Source organism: Diabrotica virgifera, chromosome 3 (genome assembly GCF_917563875.1).
Source record: "Diabrotica virgifera virgifera chromosome 3, PGI_DIABVI_V3a".
Lineage (NCBI taxonomy): Eukaryota > Metazoa > Arthropoda > Insecta > Coleoptera > Chrysomelidae > Diabrotica > Diabrotica virgifera.
This window is the reverse complement of record NC_065445.1, coordinates 203,353,926-203,376,159: the sequence shown is the minus strand read 5'-3', so window position 1 is coordinate 203,376,159 and position 22,234 is coordinate 203,353,926. Positions and strand designations below refer to the sequence as shown.

Sequence of the window (22,234 nt, the reverse complement as noted above, 5' to 3'; positions counted from 1 at the left end):
CAAATGAAAGACTTAGCAAAGGACCGCAAGAAATGGAAGATATGGATAGAGGATGAATAAAACCTCCGACGCCCCTGAGGGGCAAGAGGAGTATCGAGAAAGAAGAAAAAGAAGAGATATAAAGGCACTTTACTCTTGAGCGAAATTCATATTTTTGACATACCTCGTACATTATTGATAAAATTTGATATCTGATGATTGCATCTTAGGTTTTAGACTATGCAGAGCACTTTATGAAGAATAACTTTTTTTCGTAAAATTGATATTAAAAAAGTTTCCCATATGGTTCCAAGTTACGCAGACACACTGTATAAGGAAATTGTAATCTATATCGCTGTCTTGTATGTTACTTCTATTCAGCAAAAAAACTAGTCCGTTAAATGTCCGGCTTTTATTTAAAGTAGTAACGTCTCCATCACGTGTGTGTGTGTCAGTGGCGGCTCGTGATTTTTACAATAGGGGAGGCTATACCTAACTGTAAAATATCTAGACAAATTTGCACTAGCAAAAAAATGCGCCAAAAAATGTAATTTAAGGCCCCATCTTTTGACCATTTTTTATTTACATTTCATAATATCATCCTAATTCATAATTTCATGATATCATCATTTTAAAAATAGTTAGTCTAATAGTAAAAGTTTAATACCAAAGTTTGTGTCGTTTATTTGTTAACAATTCCATCTATTTGTAAATAGATACCTATGCATATCAAAATAAATACAGATTTGAAGTCTTGCAGTCCATACATAATGAAGCTTCAAATTTTTAAGATACTCAACTGAATTTTTTTAATTCTAAACGCGGCCTACTGCGAATTCAAAAACACGATAAATTATCGATATTTTGCTTTGAGTTAGAGATATCGGAAAAAGTTATTTGAGCAAGTTGTTCCAAATATTATTATAACCCCACATACCAAATTTCATAACAAAATTCGCACTTTTAGATTTTTCATTATATTTAGTCAGGACCCTAAAATTCGTTGTTCCTTAGACGCACCCAACCACCCAACGGAGCTGAGAAGCTACACTGCCTCCCTTGGTATATCTCCGGGCAACGTGTGATGGCGCCGTAGATGCCACTGTTAGGAGACCGGGTCTCCTTAAACGCCTGCTGCGCTGCACGGAGCATTAGCAACGGAGAAAGCTGGGCTTCTCGGCTCCGTTCGTGCATCTCGGGATAACCCAGGGTCCCGCCTACAATAATATGTAATAAAACTGAGACGCGATCATGCGTTCTAATGCTAATGCTCCGTACGTATGGATAATTAGTGATAATATGGAACTTACACGTTGTATAATAGTGAGAGTAATTGTTGTTTTCGCGATTCATGATAAACAAAACAGTATAGAGTGTGTAAAAAATTTATGGGGAGGCTGAGCCTCCCTTGCCTCCTCTGACGAGCCGCCACTGGTGTGTGTGTCAGCAGAATAGTTAGGGTTGATACATTACACATTTATTTTTATTGTTCCTTTAAGCTGTAAGGCTTTTTTGATTAATTTAACAAAAATAAAAAATAAACTGATATTTTCTTGATTACTTACAAACATATTGTAATTTTTGAAAAATCCGTTGAATAGACGATGGAAGACCACATCCAAAATTGTAAAAAAAAAAATGTACGGGGTGCTATTAAAATATTTATGTTAGGGGTTGTAACTAAGGGATTAATATTTAGGGGATTATTTTCTCTATTGTCAAAATAAAATATTAGAGATGGAATAGGTCAGTTTTTGTCCAATTCGAAAATCTCTATTCGTTTAAGAGGTATAGCGTGGATAAATTAGTCTGGGACACCCCCTGTATAGCTTAATAATCTTAAAATGCCAAGTTGAACTGAACTAATAAGAAATATGTGAAATTCAACTTTGTTTAAGTTCCACTTTGAACCCTCTGCTTTGAGTATTATGTGTAGTGTAAGTACAGTTACTCGTGATACTATAAAAAATAACGTTATTATAAATATGTTATTTATAGTAGGGAGGTTTGGGTCGTGGGAGGATTGGGTCAGTCTGCTTATTTAAATCTGTGATAGACGTTTTCCACTCGTAGATGTATTACTGGTTGCGGAACATGTATGTGTCATTGTAAACAGAGCCTCATGTTTGTTGGCTTGCTGGTTTAGTTTCGTGCAGAAATAAATTAATTTTTAGGTAAGTTTTATTAAAAATAGTAATTTATATAGTTCCATATTTTAAGCTTGCATGTAGCATGACGCGCTCGTATTTTTTTTCTGTGCATAAACTGAATTTAAATGACAAATGTTGATGATAAATTATAACCTAAAATATATTGTCTATATCAAGCATATGCACATTTGTAAATATTAATGAGAGGGAGGTATGGGCACGTATGGGTCAGCAGCGTGCGGGAAGTTTCAGCCGACCCAAACCTCCCCACTTTCTTTAATTGAAACGTTATCGTTAATTTTTCTTTGCAGATTTACAATACCATTTAATTATAAACCCAAAACTGACAGAGAAAGAAAGTCATCTGAGCAAGTATCGCAAGCTGTGCAACTTGTTTTACAAAATAACATGTCAGCTCGGCAAGTAGCTGTAAATTTAGGGTTTTCGAGGTCTGCTTTGCAACGGCATGTGCAAAATGCTAAACGGATGCCATTAGAAAACCAAGAACATTATACTTTCATTGCTAAACCATACTCTAGGCGCGTCTTCTCAAATGACCATGAAAAAATGTTGTCGGAGTATTTGCAGACTTGCAGCAAAATGCATTACAGTTTAACTACAAACGAAACAAGAGAGTTCGCTTATCAATATGCGAAGAAGCTAGAAATAAATTATCTAGAGGAATGGGATGAGCCTAAAGCTGCTAAGCGTGATTGGCTACGAGGATTTATGAAGCGGCACCCTCAGATTTCTATACTCCAACCTGAAGCAACCAGCCTAGGCAGAGCAACAAGCTTTAATTCTCATAATATTGGTAAATTCTTCGAAAACCTCAGGTATATTTTGAAAAAATATAAATTCTCTGCAGACCATATATATGCTTCTATGCAGACTTCTATATATATATATATATATATATATATATATATATATATATATATATATATATATATATATATATATATATATATATATAGAACTGGATTCGAAATCCGATGTATTTATCGACCGTGCAAGTATATTCTATAACACTATAAAACAGTGTTGAAATTATCGGGAAATGCGGTCTGTGGCTTAGATTGAAACTACATTTAATTCTGTTGAATTCGATATTTCGATGAGTATTTATTAATTTTTCATCTTCATCAGGAACAAACTACAAAATTAACTAACAGTTAGGTACAAACATAATATTATAATGATATAACTTACGAATTGTTGTAGGTATGTTATATAAAGCAATTTAACTTAAAGCTATGCATGTCGTTTCACGAGAACGTCGAGGGCGGCACTGAATCAGGTATCTTTTCTCACATGTGTTAAGGGCCAAAAGTTCCAATATCGAGCCATCTGTTTAATATTCTGCTATTTTTAGAATTTTAAAACATTGCAGTAAATTTTTAAAATTCTAAAAATAGCAGAATATTAAACAGATGGCTCGATATTGGAACTTTTGGCCCTTAACACATGTGAGAAAAGATACCTGATTCAGTGCCGCCCTCGACGTTCTCGTGAAACGACATGCATAGCTTTAAGTTAAATTGCTTTATATAACATACCTACAACAATTCGTAAGTTATATCATTATAATATTATGTTTGTACCTAACTGTTAGTTAATTTTGTAGTTTGTTCCTGATGAAGATGAAAAATTAATAAATACTCATCGAAATATCGAATTCAACAGAATTAAATGTAGTTTCAATCTAAGCCACAGACCGCATTTCCCGATAATTTCAACACTGTTTTATAGTGTTATAGAATATATATATATATATATATATATATATATATATATATATATATATATATATATATATATATATAAGAAATACTGGATATTAGTGACTGTCAATATCAACAAACAAGTGGTTTATTAGGGTTGCAGTCAGAAGTTTGGCCAGGATATCAAAGAAACACTCTTTTGACTTTTTGTCTAGCTTTCGGGGTTGTTTGACCCCTTTATCAAGACTCTGTAATATAAAACAAAAATGTAAGTATTTTAAAATATTACATTGTTTTAGTAAACCTACTAGTCGTTGAGATTATTAAAGAGAAGCTTGATGATGCTCAACATTTCAAATTAACACAAATATTGAAAACAGAAAACAAAAGACACAATACATTTTAAAATTTTTGAATAATTAGCAGAAATACAATAATTATTCTGTCATGTTAACCTACTGATAATGTAAGTCAAAAACTCTGACACATAGAGAACAGAAAGAAGAAACAATCAAATTAAAAAGTATCAATTAAAAAAGTAATTAAGTGTTATGATTATTGTGGTTCTTTTTAAAACATCAGAGGCCCATACAAGGTGTGTTCAAATTCACTAACTGTACTTAAGAGTATGCAACTCATTATACGTCCATGTGTGTTTTGTAAAACAAACAAGTATTTTTATGTTTTGGTTTTTAGTGTTGCGCAAGTAGATAACAATATATGTTGCTAAGTTTTTCTATATCTGATTTTTTATTTATACATGAGTTGCTAGATTTTATGCAACACATTTCCACAAAAACGCGTTTACAGTGGTTTGTTTCCCTTGCCAAAATACAGGAACCCTCGAAATTGAACTCATGTTTCAATGTTATAGCATGTTCTGTTAGTGCACATGCATTTATTTTGTTAACTTTTATGTCACTACGGTGACTGATGGCTCTACTATGGAAATTACGAGATGTTTCGCCAATGTACACGTTGTTACAATTGAAACAAGGTATAGAATATACAACATTCGAAGATTCCTGCATAGTGAAGGGATCCTTAGTTTTTGTGTATAACATAGACACCGTTTTCACATTCCTTGTTGCGATTTTTAAGCCATTCACATTTTTGAATATTTTAAAATACTTACATTTTTGTTTTATATTACAGAGTCTTGATAAAGGGGTCAAACAACCCCGAAAGCTAGACAAAAAGTCAAAAGAGTGTTTCTTTGATATCCTGGCCAAACTTCTGACTGCAACCCTAATAAACCACTTGTTTGTTTGTATATATATATATATATATATATATATATATATATATATATATATATATATATATATATACATCTTTCCAACAATGTTGCGTCTTTTCGTACTTGCACCTTCTTGCGTCTCCTTGATAGCGATGAGTTACGTTCGATTCGATAGTGAATATTTGTTATAAACTGTTTATTAATAAGGGCTGCTAATTTTGGTTTTAATAAAATATTTTTTTTAAATTCAAATGTTCATTCAATTTGCAAATGTTGCTAACTCCTTTCGGTATCCCACTTTATTAGCTCCAATTTAGTGTATATTGTATATTATTGCGTCATTACAGTGTTGCCATACTTACTTACTACAAAAAGTTCGAACACCTGTTCTCATTCATCAGCTAAATTTAGATTCCTACAAGGGAAACCAATTATAGATGTTTTAAATGGACTTTTTAACTTTGGTTACTCAATGCATTTAAAATAGATCCTCATGAATGATAATAATAATTTTATTTTATTTTAAATTGGGATTTATTTAACAGGAGTATTAATAAAACGATAATAAAAATTTTCTAGTTTTTATTCCTTGATAAAAACAACAATCATTTAAAATACAAAATTTTATTCTTTTAAATATAAACAATCATTCTTAGAGTAATGTAAAACCCAAAATTTAATAAAAAAACATGCGTTAATTTTTATTATTGCAATATGAATTTTGTATGAATACTTTAATCTTTAACCAGTTATTTTGTTCAATAGCTCAGGAAATTTATTCTTTAGTTCTTCACACTTCCCTTTTTTTGGAGGCCTTCTACATTTGATATGATTCTTGAAAAAGTTTAGAGTGACAGACTTTTGTCTTTCTGTCCATGGAACTAGTTTTCGCGCAGTCTTATTTTTGAATGTTTTATTTTTTTTTTTTTTTCGTTGTGAAAATGGTATTCTCACTTTTAGGGCAGTCAATGAGGGTATTTGGCTCCGAATTCCATCCTACTACATCGATTTACTTGAAATTTTTACAGTAAGTAGGGAATAGCTCAAGAAACAAAGTCTACCCTATGCCGATGTGAGCTTTTATCTTGGGGGTGGTTCTCACCCCTTCTCGAGGGTGAAAAATGTTTTGGTTAAAATAGCCACGGAAGAGGCTAGAGAACATAATTTTAAGCAAAACTGTTCTATAATTATTTTTTTAAAACTCAATACTTTTTGAGTTATTCGTACGAATTCGTATTTTTTCGTACGAATTTTTGCGAATAAATTAAAAACTATGCATCTAATAAAAAAACTATATAACATAATTCTGTAGGTTATAAAAAACAAAGAGATTCGTCCCTTCATAAATCTTCTAGTTAAAATACAAAGAGGGATATGGTAGGTAAGAAGAGTTCGTTTTTTTGCTGCATGCTCAAATCGGTGTATTCAACTTGAAATAACAGAGAAACTGTCGATTTTAGGTGTATAATGATACTAATAACTTTTGTAGTGCTTGAAAAGACCTTTAAAATGAGCAATACTAATTGTCGATTACATGCAAACTAAGCGAGATATTCTGCAAAAAATTGATGACTAATGTATTTTAAGAAGAAATGAGAAGTATATTTAACCCCTCATCCATCAGAATTTAAATACCTCATCGTTTTTCTTCTAAAATACTTTTTATTATAGTGTTATTTCTATGTTTAAAAAGTTGGACTAGATTAAAGTGAATGGTTTTTGAAAAAAATAAGATCAAATTATAGAGCGCATTTTTAAATTTTCTTAGAAATCTTCCTTTTCCTCTATGTAACTCGAAAAAGATAAGAGATACGAAAGAAAGATATTACACAAAAATGTAGGGATTTTTCAGATAAAAATTTTCTTTTTATTTTTCATTACTCTATCTCTTATCATTTTCAAGTTACATGGAGAAAAAGGAAAATTTTTAAGAAAATTTAAAAATGCGCTCTAAAATTTGATCTTTGTTTTTTCAAAAACCATTCATTTTAAACCCGTCCAACTTTTTGAACATAGAAATAACACTATAACAAAAGGTATTTTGGAGAGAATTATGCATTTACATTTTGGTGGATGTGGGTTAAAATTACTTCTCATTTTTTCTAAAAATACATTAGTTATCAATTTTGTTTGCATCATATCTCGCTCAGTTTTAATGTAATGGACCTTTAATATAGCTCATTGTAAAGGTCTTTTCAAGCACCTCAAAACATATTATTAGCATTATACACATAAAATCGACCGTTTTTCTGTTATTTCAAGTTGAATACACCAATTTGAGAATGTACCAAAAAACAAAATAATTTCACCTACCATATCTCTTTTTGTATAACTGGAAGATTTAATAAGGCAAGTCTCTCTTTGTTTTTTTATAACCTACAAAAATGTTTAATATAGTTTTCTTAGTTAGATGCATAGTTTTTAAGGTATTCGCAAAAAACCGTTCGAAAAGGGTTTTCAACCACGAATATCTCAAAAAGTATTGAGTTTTCAAAAAAAAATTATGGAACAGTTTTTGCTTAGAATTAGGTTCTCTAGCAAATTCCGTGGTAATTTTAACCAAACAATTTTCCACCCTTAAGAAGGGGTGGGAATCACCCCCAAGATAAAAGCACACATCGGCATAGGGTAGACTTTGAATTAGGAGATAAGTAGAAGCTAGGCCCAAAATTTCATTAAAATCCATGCAGTAGGATAGAATTTGGAGGTAATATCCTATTCTTGCTCCCATTGACTGGCGTACATATTTGACTAGTTGATGGTTCACTATCATCATGTAGCAAACACTTTAACTCATCGTCACCATCAACATCGCTTTCAGACAAGTTATCTTCCAAAAGATTTTTGTCCATATCAAATCTAAATATTTTCCTTTGAATTTGTTGGCTGTTCCCTTCTCCATTACCATCAACAGTTTCGCTATTTTAGTAGTTTGGTAAATATCATCTGGCAGTCTGTAGGAACTTCTGTAGTTCTGTCTGTATCCCATGAAAGTAGCTAATTGTTCAATCTCTCCATCAGATAAATTTAATAATTGTGATAAAGTTGACAGATGCTTACGCAAACGCGCCGATGTTATATAAGTAGGATCTTTCGCAACGGATAATTTTGCGTGCTCTCCTAATATTTTGTAACTGATTAAATGTGAAGAAGATTTAACAGGAGCAAATAGGTAAGGATTATCCCTTGGTACAAATTCATTTCTAACCGCAAGCAAAGTATCGATATGATTTTGTACCTCGGGGTTGAACAAAACTGGAACACCCCTGCCCCTCTTACCTCTAATGGCTACTGTCTTCATTGAACTTAATAGTTTTTTTTTTCAGAAGGTGAAACTGCTTTTTGAAACTCTTCATATTTTTGATTTCCGATAGAGTTAACATAAGTGTAAAAGGACATTCTCTGTAATTCTCCAGAACGTTTTCTGTTTAGCAAAATTATTCTACAGTACACAGATTCAATGAGATTGTTAAACGCTTTAATATCTTCTAATTTTAGTACATTTTTGGAGTTAGTCTTTTGCGGTGCATTTTCAACTGTAGTGTCACAAATAATTCTGCAGAATTTTCGTTGCATCGTCAGCAAGTTTAACTAAATGGGATCTTAGCAATTTTAGGCCATTCGCTAGTGGAACTATTGTAACCTTATTCCATTTGTTAAGATTTAAATTATTAGCTGCTTGGGTTGAGGCCTCAATACTCCAGTTTGCCTCAAATAGATGAATTAAAGTTTTAAGCTATGCCTCAATTGTAGCAGTTGAAACAGATAAGTATGCAGTTTGTTTCTTATAGGCAAAAGTGATTGCAAAATCGCAACATTGTTTGAGTGATCTCATGGCATATATTCATGGCAACATTTGGAGACAAGTCTTTTTCAGGATCATAACAAGCTATTCGTTTTGTGGTTTCAACAAAGGCATCAAATACTTTGGTCGCAATGCTGAAAACATAGTGGATATAGATGGGTCTATTTTTCTCCTTTCTTTAAATATTTTCGACAATTCCCTCATTTTGCGTGATGTAACTGCTATAAAATGCTTTTCTCTGTGCGTCTTCAAACAACGGGTTCCAAATGGACGAATTAGAAAGTCGTTCTTGGCTTCCATTGAAATCCTGTCCGCTCTCATCCTGAGAAACATTTCTTCTTTTAGTCGATGATCAATTTTAATGTTGGGACACATTTTTGATTGGCTAGCAAATTGTGCCCTCTCTTGATTGCTTCTATTTCCACATTTTTTTCTATGTCGGTATAATAGTTTGGAAGAGAAAAATCCTAAACAATTGTCACAATGAATGAGAACCCGATCTGGTACATAAGTCTGTCTAACAGCCTTGAAACAGTTTCCACCATCAGTTAAAAAATTTCCTAGAGTTTATCAAATAGACTTCTTCTTTCACATGATTTGATTGGTTTGGAGATAATTTCAGCCACATCGACTTCCATTGAATGGTTCCTTTTAATATGGCGACCAAAATTAAGAACTTCCGTTTCACAGTAGTAACAATAATCTGGTTTTCTTTTGTAAGGGTGTTCTAGATTACCTGTATTTCTACATTTTTGTTTATTGTAATTGTGTATATGTTCTTGTACCCCAGTTATCGTTGACTCGAGGGCTGAAACATCTTTCACTTCATGGATTAACTGGTGGTCGGTACAAGTTTCTATGAGAATCCTGAGATTTTTTTGACTTAAGTTTGTAGCACTGCTGTTATCTGAATCGGTCTCCTATAATAGAAAATATAGAATTAAAGTATATACGAGCTTTATTCGCGCAATCCGCCAAATAATTTTGTTCAGTATAAGTTATCTACTAAATAAATATCTTTGTACTTTAAAAGGTAAATAGTGCATAAATATATTCTACATCGCTAAGAAAAAGAGCTTGATTGAAAAGATTGACATGCAATTTGGTGTGCTTTTGACCTGGGGGTGAGTTTCACCCCTTCTCGAGGGTGAAAAAATATACGTTCAAAATAAGTCCGGAAATGAAACTGACTAATTATAAACAACTTCGGTTCTATAGAAAGGAGAAAAAAATGATGTATGTATGAGGTCTCTAGACCCAGCAGAAGCCGAGTTCTAGCTAATGAAAAATAGGATATTCGTCAAATTCCAAAACGAATATTTCAACTTGAAATATCCAAAAATTAAAAAGGTTTCTGAGGAAAACTCATTACAACTTTTGTAAAGTGTTAAAAAAATCTTTATTGCTGTTTATAAATGAGTTTCTAGCATCAACCGTAAGCAAGTTACGCTCAAAATAAAGTTGGTAACTTTTTTTATAAAAAAAAATGTGAAAATAACCCCATAATTAGCATCTAAAATAAAATTAATCGTTACCGCTTCACAAGTTCCTTTACTCGTGCACGTATTGTTTATATGGTCTGTTACTTCATCGGTTCAATGTGCTTATTTTTAAAAGAGCTGTAGTAGAGAGGGCTTGAACGAATCACTAATCACGAGTGTATGCAAATAATTTTAAACAGCCATATCTGAATCCATTTTTGTCTTACTGAAAATAAAAAAAAGTATTCAAAAAAGCAAAGCTTACAAATTTTTGTTCTTTGAGGTTTTTGGTGCCTATCAATAATAATTTGTAACTTATTTTGAAAAAAAAAACATGTTTTTGTCAAAATTAAAAATTAAGAAAATTTTACTTTATTTCCAATTTTTTCAAAGATAAACACTTTGAACCGATGAAACTTACAGATCATCAAAATAATACATAAGTAAAGCAACTTGTGAAGCGGTAACGATTAATTTTCTTTGAGATCCTAATTACGGGGTGGTTATCCCATTGTTTTTTTTTTTCAAAAAAGACGGACTAACTTTATTTTGAGCGTAACTTGCTTACATTTGATGTTAGAAACTAAAAAAAAAAAAACGAAAATAAAGCTACTTTTAAACTTTTCCTCAAAAGTTTCTCCATTTTTTTTATTATTTCACGTTGAAATATTGATTTGGAATTTGACGAATATGAAACTATTTTTCATTGGCTACAAAACTGCTTATGCTGGGTCTAGAGGCCCCATACATACACCGTTTTTTCACTTTGTATAAGCTGTATTTCTGCTAAAAGTATTTTTTTTCCGATAAAATATTCACTTTTTGAGTTATCTGCGAAAAACCATCTAAAAACATGTTTTTTTTTTGTTGAAAAATGAACATATTCACTCGCAAATAACTCGAAAAATATTGACTTGTGAAAAAGGCTATAGAACAAAAGTAGTTGCTTAAAAATAGTCAATTTATCCATCACCGGCCTTTTTTTTAAAGCATGTTTTTTCACCCCCGAGAAGGAGTGAAACTCATCCCTAGGGCAAAAGCACACATCGGCACAATATCACTTTCTTTCTTAGCCTTGTTAGCTATGTGTATGCCAAATTTCATGTCAATATAAACGGTTGTTTAAAATTTGGAGCAAAAACCGTGAGTAAATGGATTTATTTTTAGTAAGAGTACATTATTCCTTTGAAATGATATACAGGGTGCGCCAAACCTCTGGTCTTCTTTAATTACGCCTAAACTATGAGATATACAAAAAAAATGTTTATAACAAAACTAATGTGTATCAAAGAGGTCTATAATTTAAAATTATTTTCAATTATACATGGTGAGTCAGAATGACGGTATGAACCAAAGTTGTATTTTTTTAAATGGAACACCTTGTATATTAAATCATTTTTGAATATATTATTTAAAAATATGAAAAATTTGTATAAGGTCTTATAGGCCTAAAGTTAATAATTTTCGAAATATTTACATTTTTATTGAGAAAAATGGTAATATTTATAGGGCTGTGGATTATGTTTCCAAGGAAATAAAAATTTAGGTGATAGGTCAAAGTTTTTAAAATATAGTGTTATTTTTAAATAGTTTAATATTTTTTACTTTTAGCCATAAAATATACAGTGTGATCACTATTTGTAAATGCAAAATTTTCTCATTTTTTTTAAATGGGACACCCTGTATATCAGTTTTGCGTTTTGTAGATATTTTAAAAAAACTATAGATTTTACGTTTTTGCGGATTTTTTATTTAAAAATTTTTTTGCAAAAAAAATAATTATAATCTGGTTTTAGAAACATACACTAAAATATAAAATATGAAAATAAAAACGTAATTAAAGATTAAAATAAATCGTATGCTAGTACAATTCAATTGAATTTAATAACTTTAAATTATTTTACAAAAAATGTTTTACCATATTAATGAATGCATAAATTAGTTACTAAATTAAATAAACAACCAAATTTTAAATCAACCGTAGTAATTTTTCTACTACAGCAACTTTCCTGTACCAAATTAATTATTAGTTAAATTGTATTTAGTTAAACTTTTAATTTACCTTTTAAATTTACTTACATACATCTTGAGAATATAAAAATTATTATAAAGTATGCTTTGAAACAAATGAATGTTAAATGTATCAGCCAAATTATTTCTTAATATAAATAGTATTTACTGGTGTCACAAAAACTGGTAATACTTTTGAAGTTGAAATTTTTGTAACAATTTTTTATATTTTAAATTTTAATTTTTTAACCATAAAATTTTTGGATATGACATTTGTTTTGGGCGAAACCATTAGAAATTATTACCAGCTTTTTTGACACGAGTAGGTACATAGATACTATTTACTTCTTAATAATATACTTCCATAACGTTCATTTGTTTCAAAGCATACTTTATACGTTCTCAAGATGTAGGTAAATTAAAAAGTTATTAACTGATCTTACTCGTAAATACAATATAACTAACAATTAATTTGGTACAGGAAAGTTGCTGCGGTAGAAGAATTACTACGATTGATTTAAAATTTGGTTGTTTATTTAATTTAGTAACTAATTTATGTATTCATTAATATGGTAAAATATTTTTTGTAAAATAATTTAAAGTTATTAAATTCAATTGAATTATACTAGCATACGATTTATTTTAATCTTTAATTACGTTTTTATTTTCATATTTTATATTTTAGTGTATGTTTCTAAAACCAGATTATAATTATTTTTTTTTGCAAAAAAAATTTTAGATAAAAAATCCGCAAAAACGTAAAATCTATAGTTTTTTTAAAATATCTACAAAACGAAACAGGCTAGGTACATACAACCTTATACCAAAAGAAAGGTTGTAATATTTACTACAAAACGCAAAACTAATATACAGGGGTCCCATTTAAAAAAAATGAGAAAATTTTGTATTTGCAAATAGTGATCACACTGTATATTTTATGGCTAAAAGTAAAAAATATTAAATTATTTAAAAATAACACTATATTTCAAAAACTTTGACCTATCATCTAAATTTTTATTTCCTTGGAAACATAATCTACCACCCTATAAATATTACCATTTTTCTCAATAAAAATGTAAATATTTCGAAAATTATTAACTTTAGGCCTATAAGACCTTATACAAATTTTTCATATTTTTAAATAATATATTTAAAAATGATTTAATATACAGGGTGTTCCATTTAAAAAAATACAACTTTGGTTCATACCGTCACACATAGGGGTATTTTGCCAATCTAGGCGGTCATAATTATTTCTTTCGATTTTATTATTCTAAAATGATTTCCTAATTGAATTAAGCTATAGAGAGTGTTTTACAACATATATATAAGTAGAATATGAGTCACTAAAACGAGACAGACGCACTGCGCATGCGCCGGTACAGTCCCAGACAATGTCGGTAAGCATTGGATCTGCATTACCGGCCAACACGTAACTTAGCATGGTTCAGAACCTTTTAGTCAAGACCGAAACCATAGCTGACTTTATGACGTCATATATGACGTTATGACGTCACACTACTTTGTACTTCCTTTTTTAATTTTTATTAGCCGCGCAGTCCCGGAATATATTAAAAAATAGTAGGTTCTAGGTTCTGAACCATGCTAAGTTACGTGTTGGCCGGTAATGCAGATCTAATGCTTACCGACATTGTCTGGGACTGTGCCGGCGCATGCGCAGTGCGTCTGTCTCGTTTTAGTGACCCATATTCTACTACATATACAGGGTGTTTGGTAAAGAATGGGCCATAGCTTAACCTCAGGTTCCTGAGGTTAAAATAGACCGATTTAAGCTAACTCACCTTAGCACAAAGTTTATAATAACCGAGATACAGGGTGTCAAAGTTAAACTTTTTTTTATTTATTATTGAATATTTCCTGACAGGAATGAGATAACAACATGAAATTTGGTATATAGGGGTTTTTTGGGTCGAGAAAACTAAATTCCTTACCAAAAATTATGTATTGCCCAGAGGGCGCCACATACGCCTTTCAGCACTAATTTATTACGTTCAATTTTTTTTATCCCTCACTCTGTATAATTTTGACATTAAAATTTTTATTCTCCTATCAGTTTTACTTAAAAAAGGTATACTTTTTTCATCTTCCTAAACTCAACCGTTTTCGAGATAAACGCATTTTAAATCTGCGATACACCATCATTTTTAGCATAATAGCATTGTAGTTACACCCGAAAAATAACTTAAAACCATAATAATTATGCCAATTCTCAAATTTATGTCATTGCATCGCAAATTCAATTTGAAGGAATTTGCGATACATTTTTGGATAATTTTATGGTTTTAAGTTATCTTAACGTTATCTCACGTAAACGTAATCTAAATTTTTAATATAAATATGTGTAATTTCCTTGTTTCATGATTTTTTGCCCATAAGTCAAGAAAGTGCGAATATGGGCGGCTGATTTGATAATTATTATGATGTACAAATTCATATCTTCCAATTAAAAAAAATACAACAACCGGATCTCACCCTAAAGTATAACAAAAACCTTTTGATGTGTTAAAATGTGGTCGAAACTTTAAAATATTTAAACCCCGTTTTCAAACATCCAAAATATTATTAATACATCAACAAATAAAACAATAAGTACATGAAAAGTAGGTGTTCTTCCCCGCTTGTTCTAGATCCATAACTGTATTTTTTTAACAACAAACACTTGATATTTTTTTTTTATTACTTGCACTTGCACTTGCACCAAACAGCTGAGAAAGATACATACACCTGTAGCGACAAGGTCAAACTCCGACTAAAGCTACGGCACTGGTGCAACTTATTACACAACGGAAAAGGTCGCCTTGTGTTCTCTATTTATTTAACTTCACGAGTATCCGGTTTTTTTCTACCGCTTTGAGTTTTGAAAAATGGACTTTTGACCGGCTAGATCGTTTAAATACCCCTATGTGCGTCATTCTGACTCACCCTGTATAATTGAAAATAATTTTAAATTATAGACCTCTTTGATGCACATTAGTTTTGTTATAAACATTTTTTTGTATATCTCATAGTTTAGCCGTAATCAAAGAAGACCAGAGGTTTGGCGCACCCTGTATGTACCTATTTTTACAATTATTGAAACTTAAAACAAGTGGTCACAAAAATGATTGCAATGACGTCCAAATATTTGAATATTTACCATTTTTTTTTAAATTACAAAAAATTACTTTTTAATTTAATGCTGTGCTAGTAAGTTTATTTCAATTTATCCAATAAATGAAAACAGTAACTGATTTCTTTAAAAATGTACTTAACAAAGTTGTGCATTTAACTTCTTTAACTGATTAAGTAATTACTGAATTGATAAATATTATCAAAAATATTTTTAATATATTTTACTCTTTTAGTGCATAGGCTAATAAATCTCGAAATCAAAATGAAAAAATAATTAAAAATTTTTCCCTTCTAATAAAAATATTAACATAGAAATTCACTTACCTATTTGTTTGAGGATTAAAAGAACACAATAAATATACGACGCAATAAGCAACAGGACGAACAAGTTGATATATTAAAATCAACGAGAAACAAACCGCCGAAAACAAACTAGCCAAGGTCGAAAGATTCTGTTATGTTCTAAAAATAGATACTCCGGGCAACGTTGTCATATCTCCTATTTTGACGCAATAATGTTCTAAAGGAAACGAAGTATACGGTAAATATGTATATTATAACCGCGCCACTTTCGTCAACTCGCTGAACTAACATTATTCATTTGGTTACAAGTTTAGAATATTATTGCGTCTCACGATTTTTAGGAGAAGTTTAATATCTCAGAAATCTAACTAGAGAGCGGCATGACGTTTTGGGCTATGGGTAAATATAGAAATCTGCATTTAACTAAGGCGCCATTTTTAAGTAGAAGTAGTGGGAAGTCCATAAAATCAGGATGGTTTTATTGCGTCCAATATTCGGACGTAATAGTTCGAAGGACGCAACATTCAATGCTACGGTATATAATATGGAAGCAATAATGATATAAATATGAATATATATATATATATATATATATATATATATATATATATATATATATATATATATATATATATATATATATATATATATATATATATATATATATACAACTGCGACAAAACCTCCGTTACCACAGTCCATAAGCCCCCAAAAGAAACAGGTAGGGCAGGTTACATGTGCGGAGAGGGGCACATTGGTAACTATGTGTTACTTTATTAAGGCAGCCGGGAACACGATCCCTCCGGTTTTCGTTTTTCCAAGAAAAATATTCTTAGATAATATGCTTATAAATGGACCAGAGAACAGTATCTGATTGACACATAAGTGACAAGGGAAAATTTTGTTGCAACATTAAAACATTTTTTAAAATATTCGAAGGCGACAAAGGAAAATCCATGTCTGCTTTTACTTGATAATCATGAAAGCCACGTTAATGTAGAAGTAATATCCGTAGCTAAAGAAAATGGTGTGCACATTCTTACTTTCCCGCCTCATTGCAGCCATCGTTTACAACCGCTGGACGTATTTTTCCGCTTGGATGACGTCAAATCCCGGGTGAACCATAACCATTTATCACATAGCGGGTTTAGCTAAAACAGCTTTTGATAGTGCAATGTCCAGACAAAACATATTGTCAGGATTTCAGAAAACTGGAATTAACCCTTTCAATCCACAAATTTTTTCAGCTCACGATTTTCTTATGTCCGCAGTTGCCGACCGACCACAACCAGAAAAAATTAATGATGAAGCTAAAACAACGACCTCATCCTCATTGTTACCTACGACTTCCACTACACCAACAGTCCATAGGCGTAACCGGGGGGGGGGGTTTTGGGGGTTGTAACCCCCCCCATTGGGATATACTTTGAGCTCTATACGCTTAACACCATAGCGCTCAGAGACCTTCCAGTAGTTGTAACCCCCCCCCTTTTAGGTAGTTGTAACCCCCCCTTAGGATCATCCTGGTTACGCCTATGCAACAGTCTCTACTGCACCTACAACGTCTACACATAATGACTATCTCGTTACACCTGAATCCGTCGTGCTACACTCCAAGGCAAAACCTACTAGGACTACATCGAATCGGGGCCGTGCAAAAGTGTTTACGCGAATTCTGACTGAAACGCCAGAAAAAAAAAAACAAATAGAAAGATTAGAAAATGAAAGGGCTATGAAAAAAGTGGGTACAGTAAAGAGAAATTTTTGTGAAGACGTCAGTCAGAAACGAATATAGAAAAATAAGTTACTGTCAAGCATACCAGAAGACAGTGAAACTGATGAAGCAAGTGAAGAACTTCTAGATTCAGACGTTTCTGAATATGATCCCGATGATGATCGCAAGCCTCAAGATTTTGATCACTCTGCAACTTGTTCTAGTGTTGGAGATTATGTAGCTGTCAAATTCCCTACAAAACGAACATGTCTGAATTATGTTGGAAACATACAAAACGTAACTGAACAAGGAAATTATATTATTAATTTCTTGCGCAAGAAAACAAATTCAAACACGTTTTATTACCCGGATCAAACGGATATTTCAGAAGTTAATCTGGGCGATATACTTTTGAGTTTAAGTCCTCCGAGTAATGTGACTGTTACCAAGAGAACAAAATGATTTTATAAGTTTGATATTGATCTGAGCAATTTTCAAAATCTAAATAAAATGTTTTTTCGTGTCTTCTCCTGTGATACCTACCTACTTTTTGTTTGTTTCAGTATTTCATAATTTTCTTTGTGTTTTCATTTTTAATCTTTTGACTTTTGGGCAATGTATCTACATAAAATAAATGTTTAAATTGTGTAGATCCTTATGTTTTCACCTTATACACCACAAATATTTAGTGAAACAATCAACCCCCTTACCTGACCCATATCTCCCACCATGAGGGAGGCTTGGGTCAGATAGCGACGTTTGACTTTTTTGTATTTATTAATGATTCTATGTATGTATTAATATTTAAAAAGATGTTATGCACATTGATGGTCAAACATTATTCATCACAACTGTCCGATATTAAAGTGATGTCTGTTTTATTTTCAAATAATTTCGCAATTTTTTTAAAAACTGGCCCAAACCTCCCCACTGTAGCTATCATGCAGTTACTTAAATCTCGATCAATGTGCATTTCTGCAAATTTTTGTATCCATTTTTATTGTTATTAATAATAGTGCCCAGTACATCGTCCTTTTTTGAAAACGATTACAAAAGTATTTAAAATGGTTTTAACTGATTCGTTTGAGCCAGTCTACCACTTTCTGAAAATTTTCAGAGTGCAGGTTGGACGCGTCTTCGCACTCGCAACACCTTAGTTTGTAGCTCTAGCGCGGTTATGTTTTGTTATTGCAAAACTATAATTTTTAATTTTAATCAAAACATTATAATCGCTATAAAACTATAGTCGCTTGGAGGGTGAATTTTAAAAGTGGATGGTGGAGGGGCGCTGCACCCTGGACGCAGTGAAAGAGTGAAATGACATGAAGTCAGAAGTCAGTATCCAACTGACTGCTGAGGAATCGTTTGTTTCATTTGTTACGTTACATTTGGTTTGTTTTTTAGCATATCGTCCTATTATAGGTAAAACTCACTAACTACACTTTTCAGAAAGTGGAGAAAATCGACTTAAAGGTACAAATTGTTTTTTAAATTCACCTGACTTGAATATTGGATTTTTTTAATGCAACTGGAAAGAATAAATAAAACAGATATTTTAAGCCATGGTTCGTCACGTAGTGGGTCTGCTGGGAAAAATTGCCCTTCTTTTATACACAGCATTTATTACGCTTTCCTCCATAGCCAGGCTACCCAGATGGAATATCAAACACGACTGATATGGGTGGATAGGCGCCTGGCGAACCACCGGATGGTTAGATGGTAGTGGGAAGCCACTGCGGCTACCGTCGTTTTGTTATTCGTGGTATAAGTAGCTAGATGGTCGAAAGGCAGGTATCTAAAATCCACCATCCTACCTAACTTCCTGCAGTGCGGCATCGGCCTTAAGATGTCACTCTGACGTGGCACAGTTTTGTTATTACAAAACTCTTGATATACAATTGAAAGTACTTATAATTAATTACAAAAGATTGGGTTTATATTTTTTATGTCTTTTCGTTGTACTTGAACTGATTAGCTCTTATTTTGTAAGCCAATTTCTCTATTATATATTGCTTACGCCAGTTATTTTTTATTTTAGATTTTTCCCAGAAGAACCAAGTGGAACAACAAACTATGAACAAGCTTAAACCAAGTCTAAACTACGAAGATGCAGCATTAAAAGATTCTGCTTGTTCTAAAGAATTCCCTGCCATAAATAATTTAAACAAAACTACTAGCATCCAGACTGAAGAAGGGCTTTACAAATGTGAAATTTGTTTTAAACAGCTCAGCGGAGCAGGCAGTTTGAAAGCGCATTTGAGAGTGCATGCTGGAGAAAAACCTTACAAGTGCGAAATTTGTTTTCGGCAGTTTTCTCAGAAAAGTTCCTTGAAAACACATATGATAGTGCACTGTGCTGAAAAACCCTACAACTGCGAAATTTGTTTTAAGCAGTTTTCTTACAAAAGTTCTTTGACAAAGCATTTGAAAATACATACTGGAGAAAAACCATATGAGTATGAAATTTGTTTGAAAAAAATTGGTGAAGCAGATCATTTGAAAAAGCATTTGAGAGTGCATACTGGAGAAAAGGCTTACAAGTGTGACACAAGGCCTAAAAGTCTAAATTATGAAGAAGCAGCATTAAAAGATTCTGCTTATTCTAAAGAATCCCCTGCCATAAATAATTTAAACAAAAATACTAGCATTCAGACTGAAGAAGGGCTTTACAAATGCGAAATTTGTTTTAAGCAGTTTAGAGTAGCAGGAAGTTTGAAATTGCATTTGAGAGTACACTCTGAAGAAAAACCTTATAAGTGCGAAATTTGTTTTAAGCAGTTTAGCCAAGCAGGTAATTGGAAGTCACATTTGAGGATACATACTGGAGAGAAACCTTATGAGTGTGAAATTTGTTCGAGAAAATTTGCTGAAGCAGATTATTTGAGAACGCATTTAAGAGTGCATACTGGAGAAAAGCCTTACAAGTGTGAACTTTGTTTTACTCAATTTTCTCAAGCGGGCAGTTTGAACACGCATTTGAGATCACACTCTGAAGAAAAGCCATACATGTGTGAAATTTGTTCTAAGCAATTCGGTGAAAAACATCATTTGCAAAGACATTTGGCAAGACATACTGGAGAAAAACCTTACAAGTGTGAAATTTGTGCGAAGCAATTTGGTGAAGCAAGCAGTTTGAAAAAGCATTTCAAATTGCATACTGGAGAAAAGCCTTACACGTGTGAAATTTGTCTTAAGCAGTGTAGGGAAGCAGGCAATTTGAAATCGCATTTGAAAGTGCACACTGGAGAAAAGCCTTATAAGTGCGAAATTTGTTTTAAGCAGTTCGCTCGGGCAAATTGTTGTAAAATACATGTGAGAAAACATACAGGTGAAAAACCTCACAAGTGTGAAATTTGTTCGAAGAAATTTGGTGAAGAATGTCAATTGAAAAGTCATTTGAGAAGACATACTGGAGAAAAACCTTATATGTGTGAAATTTGTTTAAAGCGATTTGGTGAAGCAGCTCGTTTGAAAGAGCATTTGAGCGTGCATACTGGAGAGAAGCCTTATAGGTGTGAAATTTGTTTTAAGCAGTTTAGAGTAGCAACCAGTTTGAAATTGCATTTGAGAGTGCACTCTGGAGAAAAACCTTATAAGTGCGAAATTTGTTTTAAGCAGTTTGGCCAAGCAAGTCATTGGAAATCACATTTGAGAATACATACTGGAGAAAAACGTTATGAGTGTGAAATTTGTTCGAGGAAGTTTGCTGAAGCAGATTATTTGAGAAAACATTTGAGAGTGCATACTGGAGAAAAGCCTTACAAGTGTGAAGTTTGTTTGAAGCAATTTAGCCAAGCAAGCAGTTTAAACACGCATTTGAGATCACACGCTAAAGAAAACCAATACAAATGTGACATTTGTTTTAAGCAGTTTAGTAAAAAGACTAGCTTGAAAACACATTTGAAAGTGCACAAGAGAAAACACACCTAGAGAAAAATCGTACAAATGTGACATTTGTTTTAAGCAGTTTAGTACAGCAGGTGCTTTAAAAACACATTTGAATGTACACACTGGTGAGAAGGCGTACAAATGTTTTTTTTATTATCTCCCTTTATTGACAATCAGACAAACATCTATAAGTCAATTTGTTGGTCTTACCTTAGACCATAAAAACTGATAGACACGCCGTAATGCTATTCTCTCGTCTCGAAGAGTGAAGCCAACATAAAACGATTCACACAGCTGTGTGTGACATCAGTTTACGGCAGAAAACGTTAGAGATTAGAAGTGTTTATAGGCGTTGTGAATTAAAATAAAGTATATTTTCTACATCCAGTAACAAATCAAAATATGTAATATTTGACCCTCCACATATTATGTTAAAACTTATTCGCAATACTTTAGGTTATTTAGGTCAACAAGCATGTTCATGCTTTTGAGACTTTTTTTACGTTTATTTCATTGTAAGTAAACTGAAATTGTAAATTATTGTAATAACTATTGATTTGAATAAACGCATATTATATTACAAATTTTTTTTGACGGGAATAATAAAGAGATTAAATGGAAATATTTGGAAGAATTAGTAGACATTCAAGAAAAGGAAGGCCTTCATCTTGCAACTAGGATAACCCGAATGCATTTAAATTGGTATAAGGAAAAAATGAAGGTGAAATTAGCTGCCCAAACGTTCAGCCAAAAACTAAGGCAATACATTATTTGAGAAATAAAAGCTCAAAAGAATTTGTACGTAGCG

The 22,234-nt window shown here is 32.0% G+C and overlaps 1 protein-coding gene across 2 annotated transcripts in view; it reads left to right on the top strand.

Annotated features, from left to right (window-relative positions):
• The window catches only part of LOC126882319 (zinc finger protein 271-like), a 103,464-nt gene extending 81,454 nt beyond the window's left edge, over positions 1-22,010 (top strand). For both annotated transcript variants that reach the window (XM_050647195.1, XM_050647194.1), the window contains exon 3: positions 19,577-22,010. In XM_050647195.1, coding sequence (XP_050503152.1) covers positions 19,577-21,468 — 1,892 coding nt within the window. In that variant the 3' untranslated portion in view covers positions 21,469-22,010. The remainder of the gene's footprint in view (positions 1-19,576) is intronic.
• Positions 22,011-22,234: the final 224 nt, after the last annotated feature.